Source organism: Gekko japonicus, unplaced genomic scaffold (genome assembly GCF_001447785.1).
Source record: "Gekko japonicus isolate JY-2015 unplaced genomic scaffold, Gekko_japonicus_V1.1 scaffold1652, whole genome shotgun sequence".
Taxonomy (NCBI): domain Eukaryota; kingdom Metazoa; phylum Chordata; class Lepidosauria; order Squamata; family Gekkonidae; genus Gekko; species Gekko japonicus.
Genome location: NW_015176501.1, coordinates 278,167 through 290,872, shown reverse-complemented (window position 1 = coordinate 290,872; position 12,706 = coordinate 278,167). Strand labels below are relative to the sequence as shown.

Below are 12,706 nucleotides of genomic sequence, written 5' to 3'. Positions count from 1 at the left end.
CCTGGAGGGAAGAAGCATGTTTGCTTATGAATGCCGTGCTGGAGGGGGAGGGGGAGAGGTGGGGTGGGGGGGCTTGCCGGCAGGGCCAGCCCACCCATAGATTTGCCTAGGGTTGCCACGCCGCCACCTCATGGATATCGGATGTCCGTTATTACAATGGCAGATTATTTTGTTTTAGCTCCATAGAGCACTACAGGCGTCCATCGACAGTAGCTCCAATGAAATTTACCTGCTAGTACGTGTGTCTACGATTTCAATATTACTCTGATAGAAACTATAGGATGAAAGCGGTAAAACGCATGCGAGAAAGAACAGCTCTGCACAGGCAGGGGAGACGTAAGATAACGAAAGGCGTTTACAATGAGGGATGGAGCTGGATGGTGGGAAAGAAAGGAAAGGATTATTTAGGAAGCATCGGAGGAGAAGGGGGGGGTCAGTCACGAAGAAGCCTTTAGATCGAGTGAACCTTACAGACCCTGGGCAGGATGGCGCAGCTTTGTGAACATTTCAGCCAATCGATGGACCCCCCGATTGTCTTAGCGTTCGAAAAGGAAGGTTGAGCGGCCAATGGGAAGCGCTCCCAGACGCTGCCAGGATTCCATGCCGTCCGCAACTTGTGGGTGAGCGTAAGGACTCTTCTCACGCGTTCGCCCAGGCAGGCAGCAACCAGCGGGAGCGCCGCCTGCCGGCCTGAGCCTCTACCTCAGGCTCCTCCCCGTGCCGCTCTGCCACGCCCTCTTTGGCCCGCTCCCCCGGTCGTATTATGTCATCTGGAAGCAGCTCGCTGGAGTAGTGTGCACATTGTGAGGAGAGGAGAGGAGTACAGCGCGTGCAAGGCTCGTGGTGCCGTGGAAGCACCGAGTCGCCTTCCTGTCTTCGGAGCCGGCTGGATCTCCGCGGAAGGAAGAGCCTTGGATCTCCGGGCTTTCACTGCTTTATAACAAGATTTCCCTCCCGCTGCGATTCCGTGCCTCGCTCTCCTGTCTCCGCCGCCGCCGCCGCCGCCCCCCCAGTGGCTCTGTCTCCGCGGATCCTACTGTCCTCTAGGGTCTCTTTCACCGGGGCCAGGCGGATGCCGCCGCAGCAAGAGGGAGAGACGGGCTACATCAGCAAGCCGCTGCCGGGCGGCTGCGAGGTACCGCCGGTGCCTCCGCGCCGGGTCCGCAGCAGCCGGGCAGCGGCGTTGGGAGCGGCTCTCGGAAGCCGCTGCCGAGCCGGAGCGGGTGGTGGCGGAGCGGCCGGATTTGAACCCCGGCGCAGCATCAAGTGTGTTCTGGTGGGAGACGGCGCGGTGGGCAAGACCAGCCTGGTAGTAAGTTACACCACCAATGGCTACCCCACGGAGTACATCCCCACTGCCTTCGACAATTTCTCAGGTGAGAGATCGGGACGGGGTGTGTGTGTGGTCCGTGTGGGAGAATTTCATGAGGCTGCCCCTTAAACGTCTTAGAACCGAGGTGCTAAAGGCAGGCTCTGTCAGAAGGCTGCTTGAGGATGAGGACCCAGCTGGTGGATTTCAGAGTCAGGCGCCAACTGCCTTTCTCCTCTGGAGCCCCTTCGAGTCGACTTTGAACCGTACAACTGTAAAAGGGGCGGCTCCCCCTTCTTCCGGAGTTCAGTGTGGAGAGCTGCATTACTCTTTGATTCAAGGGTAGTTGCAAGTAGAAAGGATTTGCCACGGCAGGAAAAAGGTGACAGTGCTGGAATTGTGCATGGAGCTCCCTTACCGGGGAAGGGGCTGCATCTATTGTAAAATCAAAGGCTAGAGGAAGAAATGGCTCGGCCTCAATAGTTGCCTGCCCAGTCTTTTATGGACGAGGAGGGAGATATCACATATCTCCAGAGAACCATCACAGAGGATAGTCTTGTTCAACTTGGAAGGCCTTCAGAAATATACAGCCCACCTAAAATATGCCATGGGTTTATATATTGACTTTATATAGATGCATTTAAAAAAAAATGAAGTGAAGGACAGGCTGTGCTCTTGAAGTTTAAAAGACTTACAAATCTTAGCCTGGACTGTTGAGAGAGAAAAAACGTGGTGTATTCCTCCCCCTCCCCTTCTGGTTTCAGATACTGACCCGGACCATTGGTTTCCATTATATTTTGCAAACTATTCCAGTTGAAGTCTAGAATAAAAACAGGGAGCCTGGGCATTCGAACTGTAACCCGTTGTTTTGCAGAGTATGACCTACAATCGGCCACGAGCTTCTCTGTAGCAGATGTTTATTCTGTAATATTGCATAGGGAACACAGTACTTGAGTTGGCAAGAGCTTGCTTGAGTTAGAGAAAGAGAGGTCTCGGACTCAAAGGCTGTTCTGAGTGTGCAGAGCCCGTGGACAATTTTATTTTTATTTTTCCAAGACATCACACTTCATGCCAGTCCTCTTCAAGGGCTCATAATCCTGATACCTTTTCAGGGGTTCAGAAGGAGGGGGGGGGAAGCAAAGTCCCTTCTGCAGTCACTTTCACCTCTCCTCTGCCATTAGTTTAGATGGGCATTGATTTCGGAGAGCCGGTGGGGAATGAATGGCTCTCGCTTGCCTGCCTCGTGAATTGCTGTAATGTAATAACCCCCGTCAGTCTCCCCAATTTTAATAAAGGTTGGTGAGTGTTAAGTGGGAAGCTGCTGGGGCATCAGCTGTTGTCTTCACGCTGTTGTCTTCACTCTGTTTGGGGCAGGATCTTAGTGCCTCTTCACATCATACAATGAAAACAGATGGGTGGCATTTTTTCTATCACATGTAAGGCGCGTTTGTGTAGCTGACAACATAGAAAATGCACACATAAGAGTCCCTGTCACTTGCCCTTTTCAGACATGCAAAACATTTGTGTGAGCTTGTTTGCTATAAAGCATAAAGCGCAGTTCTGAAGTTACAGGGTCTGTGTTCCACAAGCCACCTAAATGATCTACTTCAACTAGTGTGTGCATGTGTAGGATGTCTGGTTCTATACATGTGTACACAGAAATGGCCCACTGTGGACCCAGCACCCAAGTTGGTGTGCCGAAGACAGCAGCCTTCAGCTGGTGAGAACCTGAGTTCAGTGGTTTGTGGTTAGCACTGCTGAATGCTTGGTTTCATAGTACAGTAGGACCAATCCAATCATTTCTTTTTTGGTGTACATTATCTTCTTGAGCTAACTGCAGTTGGTTTTGACTGGTCGGCCAGTGTCATAATTTAAAATGCCTAAAGGCCACCAATATTGCAAACTGATAAAGTGTAGCAAGAAAAGCAATAAATCTGCAATCTTGACAAGAGAGGAAAAAAGCACATTTTAAATAGTTGGGAAACGCTAATAAACAGCATAATAATAAGGGCACTTTTAGCAGCCAGTAGTTATCAGGCTAGTTTTTCCTGGAGTAATAAATTCTCTAGGGCAGGACTGAAAAGAGTGTAAAAAGAATAGCTTCCCAAGGGAAAACGTAAATATTTGCATTGTGTTCTCTGTCATTTAAACCAAGGAGGGCTTGGGAGCGTCTTTTGTGCCAGGGCTTTGGAAACTCAAACGTGACAAGAAAATTAATACTGAAGCCGGTGGGGGGGAAGGGGGGATGGACTACATAGGGTCTTTGGGATGGCTTGTTTTGTACCATGAAAGCCTCTTCATTCAGTGATTTGCTGCTTCTGCCGCCTAATGAATTAAGAGAGTTCTGAAGAGCTCATGGATGCCTAGGAACTGGGGACAAACGAACTTCTGGTTCATAAAGGCTGTTACATTGGAACGGGTTCAAAGGTAAATGAGAAATGTGAGCAAAGACATAATTCTTCATCAATGGCTGTCTCATTGGCTGTTTCTTTCCTTTTCAGCTGTTGTGTCAGTAGATGGCCGACCAGTTAGGCTCCAGCTCTGTGACACAGCTGGCCAGGTTAGTAAAACTCCTCCTTTAGCTTAAATGACTGCTATATATCTGATTGCAAAGGGCGACTTTTCTCGTGGATAGCTACACCACCACAACAGGGCGATCCACTATAATGCAGCATTGTAAAATAACTCCCGGGTCTTGGATTTTTTTTTTTTAAAAAAACGTTTAACACCCCTAAACTGACCAGTGGTGTGTGTGAAGCTGTCACAAGAAGCAAACAACTGGCTTTTGCATACCATTCAGGGTTGCTAAAGTAGGAAAGAGGTCCTGGGAAGGTTGTAGCAACTCAAAACGGTGCATAAATATTGTGGTGGGAGTAGAGATGTGGCAGCAGCCAGGGTGAGGTGGAAGGATAGTAAACAAGGTAAGATGGAGGCGAAAGGGGCGAGGTGGGGGATGTGGAGGGAAAGCAGTGGGGCGGTGTCAAGGAAATTGCCCAACTGAATTTCTTGAAGCCTTTCCTTTGACCCCCTACAATTTCCCCACAGCCCTCCTTATTGGCCCCACATACTTTTACATATGACCCAGCCTTCTCTCCCGGGGCTACTCCTGTTGGATGTGGAGCTCAGTGACTGCCTTCTTACAAGGACTTAGCAATATAGGAACTGCCAAGGGCCATACAGGTGGAGCCCATGCCAGCAGTGGCTTGTTTCCCCAAGAAAGATGCAAGCATGGGGAGAGGATGCCGCAAGGGTCCCTTCTGTGTGATCTGGGGGTTTCACACATTATCCAGAGGGATGAGCGGTGCTTTGTGGATATATCCATGCTGCCAAGCCCACCTGAGTTCCGGGCAGTTGCAGCTTTCTCCTCTTGCTCTGCTAGATGGCGAGAGTAGGAGATGGTCTGTCATTTGTGTGTAAAAGGAAGTATGTATTGATGTGTATGTTCAGGTAGAAATATATGGGGCCTTGTATTTGGTAGTGACCCACTGGCTGATTTTAAAATTGACAGTGCAGCCTCTGACAATATAATCCTTGATCTTTGCATTGTATGACAGTGTTTTTATCTTGCAAAGCTATCTCACCCAAACTTGTTTTACTGGCTTTTACACAATGCACATGGAGCCTTCTTGTTTGCTACTGGCTGGCGCAACATAATGCAGAGGCTTTATGCTTAGAAACCAATCAAAGGCTTCTATCGACCAGAGCATGGCTGATAACAACTCAATTCTGGCTTAAACTTCATTTCCATGCTAAAGCTAAAAGTATTATTACTCACATGTTAACTGAGCCCCATCTCTCTCCATGGGTTAGATATGTAGAGGAGAAACTCTCTACAATGGGAATATCCCCGGATTATTTAGCTCCCTTTTCAGATAAACAAGCCTATGCTATTATTAAACAAAGTTTTCTCAACATCAAAAGGCAAGAACTTAGGGAACGTGCAGCCAGCAGATGCTCCCCAAGCAGGTTGGGGACTTTTGACATGGGCTCTACTGCGAAGTATTTGTCAAGTTTAACAGCCTCACATCATTGCAGAGCATACATGCTTGACCGCTTTAATGTTCTGCCATCAGAGGTGCTTTTAGGGAGGTACCACCAGATACCATATGTAGACAGACTTTGCCCTTGCTCTCTAAAAGATATAGAATCCACTACACACACCATACTTCATTGCCCCCTCTATAGGGATATCTGATCTCGTTTTATTACTCCATTTCTAGAGGGTAAGAGCTGGCACTCTGATGACTCAATTGTTCACTTTCTTCTGCTTAATTCTAATTGCGAAATAATGGAGGCTGTTGCAAAATTTTTATATTATGCAATCAGAAGACGAGGCTTGAACAGCCAAGTGTGACTGATGCATCTTAGTATTTTCCTGTATTTCCATGATGTTTTGTGCTTTCATGACAATAAAGGTTTTGTGTGTGTGTGTGTTAACATAATGCAGAGGGTAATATATTACCAAAATGCATCTCATGGCCTCCCTTTCCATTTTGCTATGGAGAGCCTTGTGGGGGTCATGAATGCTAATGATGTCTTTATCCTAGACGTATTGTTTTTATGGCCTGTAAGCTGGAGATAAGAGATGAGAAAAGAGCCGGTGATTATCCTGGGGGTTTCTTTGTACTCCTACATCACCTTGACCTCTGATTCTATTTCTCCATCATCCAGGCTCCTCCCAGTTCCAAGCAACATGATGTCATCAGTGTGACATCAGTGTGACAATTCTTACAGTGGTTACTCTCATGCACACAAGCTCTGATGGTGCAAATGTTTGTAACTCCAGTTCTTTTAGGAACACAGCGTGGCAGGGTAGGGTAATGTAACACGCTGCAGTTCAAACTCAAAGCACAGTGGGAATCTTTGGCTTTGCTTCCTGACAGGGCTTACGTCTGTGAAACAAGTAAGCTAATGAAGCTAGCTTGCCTGACTTCTGTCTTGTTTACTAGCATCTCCCTCTGCAGATTCCCCAGAAAGAAATGTAGTCAAGTGGGAGAGGACTTGTGATGCTTTCTTTTGATATGTTTTTAAGAACGGGGCGCCCGTGGCTCCTCAAAAGCTTTCCCAACCTCAAAAACTTAATAAATGAACATGCAAGTTGTATCTGGGCAACGGAGCATTGACATGGGAGAGGGACCTTTCAGACTGCACTCGTTCTTTGCACTTGTTAATTTAAGATCCTCTGAGAAACATGCTGAATTTTAATTAAAATGCCTCCACATGTGAGGCAAAGCCTGTCTGTATGGGAGGCCTGGGTTGGTGTGCTTTTATCCTGCTGTCAGCATGAAAGCACAGTGTGGAGTTAATCTTTGCCTCCGTTTGCTTTCCTCACCTTGCAATTCTTGAAGCCCCTGTGATCTTCAAGAGTGTGGCGTGGGAAATTCTCTTGTTACTGATGCTCCTCTTTCCCCGGGATGGAGGATTCCTTTCCAGAAAAGAGCAGAGCTCAAAGCAAACTATGAATGTTATGTTTTAGAAAGAGGATGGAGAGCATGTAGCATGAGGATTGTCTGTGAATGAGGCAGCACGGGGGGAAGGGAACGCAATGTGTTCTTTTCTCATGTCACTGGCATGTGAAGTGTGTGACGTGTAATTCATTAAAATGGATGGCAGTGATCAATCTGAGTCTAAAATAGCAGGGTCACCTTCTGAAGGACCATATTTGTTTTGATGCCTTCAGCATGGATGCTGCCTCTGACTGCTTTGTGCTCCTGGTTTTCCCTGATTGCAACGTCAAAGGTTGCCTCCATTGCTGGTGCCTCAGTCACACCAGTTCAGCTCAGGTATCAGTTAATGAATATATTTTTAAAGTTAAATAGTTCAGATAAATAAGATTGGAAAGGAGTCAAAAGGCCTTTTTGGCCAGTACCCTCCTCCTGTACTTCAAGACAGGCCATCCACTTACCCTTCTGTTATAGTCACTGGCATAGGAGTTGCCACTGGCAAAAACTGGGTGCCCACTGAGAAAAGAAGCTTAAGATCAGGAAGTAGACCAACTCCCATGATGGCAGCAGGGACCAATCCATCAGGTCAACCTGATGTAAATGCACGGACACATAAAGCTTCCTTATTGAGTTGAATCAAACCACTGGTCTATCAGGGTCAGTACTGACTGGCAGCAATTCTTTGGGGCTTTAGGTAGGGTCTTTCATGTCACCATCTGATCTGTTTGACTGAAGATACGGGGGGGGGGTTTGAATCTGGGACCTTCTGCATACAAAGCAGATGCTCTACCACTGAGCTGCTTCTTAAAGTTAAATGCAGGGGTTGACTAGGTTGTCTTTCATAATCATGAGTCAGCCCCTGACAAAGAAGGAACCCTGTTCGTAGAATTTCCAGGGGGGGAAATGTTGGAATCCAGCTCAGTCTCTGTATCATCCACTGTCTTTGGTTGTAACACCCAAGAAAGGGGGCAAGAACCCTGAAATGAGATGATGGGGTTGGAAGGAAGTCCTCCCTATGAACTGCATAGCCAATAGGCTATAATGGAAAATTGTGCTCTGTGCCCTCTGAAAACAGCCTTAGAGCTGAGCTTTGTTATAGTTTCTGGTCTAAAGGATGGACTAACCCATGTAACAAATTTATGTTGGAAAGCAGATGCATTCAATAACTTTTGGTATATCTGCAGAATTCTAAGATAAAGAGGCCAGTCTTTCAGTCTCTACTCAGAGGAAGAGCTCTCTGTTCCTATCCTCAATAGTTTAGTTTAGTTCAGTCTGAGTTCATCTTTCTCCCATGAACATGCGATCAAATGTTCTCCCATATCCAAAAAACCTTTCCTGCAGAAAGCTTGCCTGCCAGGGAGGAGGCTACGAGCTTAATCTTCCTGAGTTACTGGTTTGCCAGGTGCAAGGAGTAGTATACATATCTCTTTTTTTAAAAAATTGTTCTGGTACAGTTATAATTGGCATCAGGGCTATTTTTGGGCAGGAACGCACAGGAACGGAGTTCCGGCTGGCTTCAGGGTTGGCCACGCCCACTACAGCTAAAACATCTGTGCTCGTAGCTATAGAGGGAAGGCCTGGAGAGCAACCCCCCCCCCAGCGATTCCAAAGCAGGCAGTGGGGGCTGGAAGGATCGGGGAGGCATTTAAGGGCCAGCTTGCCAGGCATCCCGCAGCCATGGGGCAACTGGGCAAGTCAAGGGAAGACATGGAGGTGTGGCCTAATATGCTAATGAAGTGTGCTGTTGGGGTGTGTGGCCTATTATGCTAATGAGTTTCTGCTGTTGGGGTGTGTGGCCTATTATGCTAATGAGTTCCTGCTGGGCTTTTTCTACAAAAAGAGCCCTGATTGGCATATGTACATGAGCTAAAACCCATTTCCTCAGGGAATGCAGGTAAATATGATCATTCCTTAGATGCTGAAGAGTTGATCATTCTCCTCCCAGGAATGCTAATGCCTTGTGGGTGCTTTGAAGGCACTGTTGTCGCTGAGCCCGTGTTGTCGCTAGAGATTCATGTTGCATTTCCTTTTGCACAGGATGAGTTTGACAAGCTCCGGCCCCTGTGCTACACCAACGCAGACATCTTCTTGCTGTGCTTCAGTGTGGTGAGCCCTTCCTCTTTCCAGAACGTGAGTGAAAAGTGGGTTCCTGAGATCCGATGCCACTGCCCCAGAGCACCGATTATTCTCGTGGGGACACAATCAGACCTCCGGGAGGATGTCAAAGTCCTCATTGAGTTAGACAAGTGCAAAGAAAAGCCAGTGGCAGAGGAGGCCGCGAGGATCTGTGCCGAGGAAACAAAAGCCGCCTCTTATATCGAGTGCTCTGCCTTGACTCAGAAAAACCTCAAAGAAGTCTTTGATGCAGCCATTGTTGCTGGCATTCAGTACTCGGATACTCAGCAACAGCCAAAGAAATCGAAAAGCAGGACTCCGGACAAAATGAAAAACCTCTCCAAGTCCTGGTGGAAAAAGTACTGCTGTTTTGTATAGTGCCATTTGCAGAGGCTTCAAAAGCAGCCGTCTGAGGCCAAGAGCAATTAGAAGCTATATTAGCTCAAGATCTCTCTATCTCGGGAGTGCACAGACAAAAGGGACATATGCACGTGTACGATGCGAGTGGCCTTCACTGGAAGAAGAGATGAAGAAATGGGAGAGAGCTGGTTTCTGGATGTCCGACTGAGGGCTTTCACCACTTGTGCCGAGCGTTCCTTCGTGCCGGCCCTCTCAGCAAAGTATAGTGCACCACACGTTTGGGACCTTAAAAGCTGTACTGAGGACTTGACTGATCACAGAAATGGGAGGAGTCAGAACAGAGGCCTTTGCTAAGCAAGCGACTTGGGAGCAGCAAAGGACTACAGAGAGATACTTCTAAAAATAATAATGTGTGCCTCTTACATTTAGCTTTAAAAGCTGCTTCTCCCCTGACGCCTTTCTCAGTCTTGTGGTCTTCATATGCATTCTGGAAACATCTGTAGGACTGATGGATTAACAGAATCCAAAATGTCTTTCTTCAGGTGACGTGCTTACTTCAAGCACAGTGCAGGGATGTCTTAACATGCTCAGCTGCTTTGCATATGTAGTCTTACTTAGCAGAGCCCTGGCTTGCAGATCCCTTTCACAGGGTGTTAAGGTCCACGCCGGGGGGAATTACTTTTAAATTTTGATATTTTGAATAGCAGCAGGCTCCTTTCTTTCTTTATAGAGACCCCATAAAGGATGGTAGATCCTGTTTTGCTTTTTTTAAAGGGGATGCACAAAGTATCTATGTAATGCCACATAAAATGCATGAGTTCTTTTGGACTGAGGCCATGTGCTCATAATTTTTACGTGATACTAAAAATGATCACACTATAGCCCTTCTCACGCCGTCAGGTGCCGTACAGGGACACATCTTGGAGGCCCCTGTTATCTGTTACATTTTCATCTCGTTTTTTCCCTCCAAGGTGCTCAGGGTAGTGTACCTCGTCCATTTTATTATTTTCACAGCCTTGTAAGATGGGTTAGGCTGAGAGACAGTAACTAGCCCGATGAGCTTCATGGCAGAGTGAAGATTAGAACTCGGATCTCTGCAGACAGAGCCGCTTTATCGCATGAATTCAGTATTTGTTCATCTAGATTCAAGTCCAGTAGCACCTTAATGACCAACAAGATTTTTTGGGTATGAGCTTTCAAGAGTCAAGCTTATACCCAAAAAATCTTGTTGGTCTCAAAGATGCTACTGGACTTGGACCTAGCTTTTCTACTGCAGACCCAACATGGCTACCCTTGGAAACCAGTACTTGTTTATGTAAAGCAAGTTAGGATGCAATAAGTTTATGACTTCGTGGCTCTAATGCAAAACACTCGGGAATCAATCCACTGAAGCCAATAGACCTTTCTTCTGAGTAACTGTGTACAGTATTGGGGTGTATAATGATGTGATCATATGAATTGGCCTTGATTCAAACACACCATTTTTTTCCCCTACCAGTTTTCAAATAGCAGTTAAAAGAGTGTGAAAAAATGCAGCCTGTTGAACAAAATGAGTTTTGACACACAACACGTTTTGGTGATTTAATCCCTTTTGAAGCCATTAAGGAAACCCAATAAAATTTAGCAAATTTCATAGAATGGTTTAATAACATTGAGGACACAGGTAGGCCATCATGGGGTTATTTCTGTAATGTATTTAGTAACCTAAACGTAAGCAAAGAGAGTGTGCCGGCCTTAAGATGGTGGCATGAATCGGAGCGTTTCAGAGTGGAACTTTCCTGCTTCCCCCTCCATTTACAATCCCCTGATTCTCCCCCTCCCCTTTAAAAATTTTATTCCTTGGGGTTAATGAACCCTGAGAAAAAGCACAGGGGCAAAGTGGGAGTCTTGAGGGGGAGAGCTGGTGGGAATCTCTTGCCCTTGTACAAACAGAAATGCTCTTCCTTCAGAAGACCCGTCCCCCCCCCCCGGCCCCTGTACTGTCAGAGGAGGGTCGGAATGGCCTTAGCATTTATTCCAGGATAAGCATGTCTTTATACTGGGACCTGATCGGGTAGAAAGGCAACATAAAAATGTTTTAAATAAATAAATAAAAAAGATACTGTGGGGAACTTCTCATATGCAAATGAATGGAATCCAGGTAAGAGTTCTGGTACAGTTTCAGTTTATTTCCTTGGCTCTCATCTGTCAGATGTCGCTGTGGAAGTCAGACCACTGGCACTGGCGGCGGCGGGGGGGGGGGACGACGGACGACGACACTCCCAGGCCTCCAGTTGTCTAGTGGCTTAAAAGATGTGATGCTGGAATTGATAACATTTTTCATCTCCAGGGAGATGCTTTAAAAAACCCCCGATGCCTAAAAATGTGATGATGGCTCTTGAATTCTTTTTTCACCAGCCATAGTAGATTATGCTTACTTTGTTAATATTGGTATACCTTGAAACTGGCAACTGCCCTCCTTGCCCTATTTATTCAACTGCACTATTGCGTTACTTCTTTAATACATAACAGTAAATGTATACCATGGACAAAGAAATGTAAAGAATAAGCCACGAAGCGCACAGTTCCTTGCAGATGGAAATGGTGAGAGAGAATGAAAAGCCTTCAATGTTTATAAAGTTCATAGTGTAATTTAAACTGTGAATCATTTCTGTTCTGCTTGAGATGAGTTACAGTTATCACGTCTCATAACAAAGCCCATATAACTCACAAAAAGGATAGGAAGATGAAATGCCAAAAACAGGAGTCAATGTTATAAAGGAAAGGCAGGGGGTCAAGAGAATAAACTCACAGTTCAGTACACTCCGCTTAATTTGCCCATGCTTCTTCCTAATCTGTTTTTAAAACCTCTTCCTAGATTGCATTACACATCTGTTATCATGCCAATGTGTAATTTTCTTCAGAGATGCCAAGTTTAATATCATTAAATGAAGCTTCAACCTTTGGAAGTGTTCTCCAGTGTACTAAAATGAGTCTCTGTTATTACTAAGGTTAACAAAGAGAAGCAGTTTGGGTAGAACTTCATTTGAATTCTTTGCCTGGATATCCTAGAAGTCACATATAGCAATTTAACCTTTACCAGTATCTCAAATAAATACTGACCCAAGTTCATCAATAAGAGCTTTCTAAACAGAGTTGGGGGATATCCAAGCCTTTTCCTAAGGATCTTGTTATTTACAGAGTCTTGATAAAGTCACAAGGCTATTCCTGACCTACTTAAAGAAAATGTTCATATATAAATAAATCTTGGTATGTATGGGGCTGAGGTGCCATGAGCAAGATAGATACTGCTAAAAGCTTAAAAATGCAATGGAAACCTTTATTGGAGTGAAACTAACCTAATTCAATAAAAATGTGTTGGCTCCTGCATTGTGGCAGCCTGGAAAAATTAGTCACCACTGCATACAAAACTGTCCATATGGTAAGTAGGTTGAATGTAGTCAATAATATATGCATAATGGCTAGATGTTGAACATCT

General features: G+C 45.8%; 1 protein-coding gene across 1 annotated transcript; it reads left to right on the top strand.

Annotated features, from left to right (window-relative positions):
- Nucleotides 1-806: 806 nt before the first annotated feature.
- Nucleotides 807-9,610, top strand: RHOU (ras homolog family member U). The gene is made up of 3 exons (XM_015427318.1): nucleotides 807-1,376; nucleotides 3,811-3,869; nucleotides 8,791-9,610. The coding sequence occupies exons 1-3, from the start codon at nucleotides 1,073-1,075 to the stop codon at nucleotides 9,244-9,246; spliced, it is 819 nt and encodes a 272-aa protein (XP_015282804.1). The 5' UTR covers nucleotides 807-1,072; the 3' UTR covers nucleotides 9,247-9,610.
- The last annotated feature ends 3,096 nt before the right edge of the window (nucleotides 9,611-12,706 follow it).

Bases quoted from the DNA above. Each gene is read 5' to 3' on its own strand.
- RHOU (XM_015427318.1), top strand. From the start codon at position 1,073: ATGCCGCCGCAGCAAGAGGGAGAGACGGGCTACATCAGCAAGCCGCTG. The intron at 1,377-3,810 runs GTGAGAGATCGG...TTTCCTTTTCAG, and splicing joins TGCCTTCGACAATTTCTCAG to CTGTTGTGTCAGTAGATGGC. The intron at 3,870-8,790 runs GTTAGTAAAACT...CCTTTTGCACAG, and splicing joins TCTGTGACACAGCTGGCCAG to GATGAGTTTGACAAGCTCCG.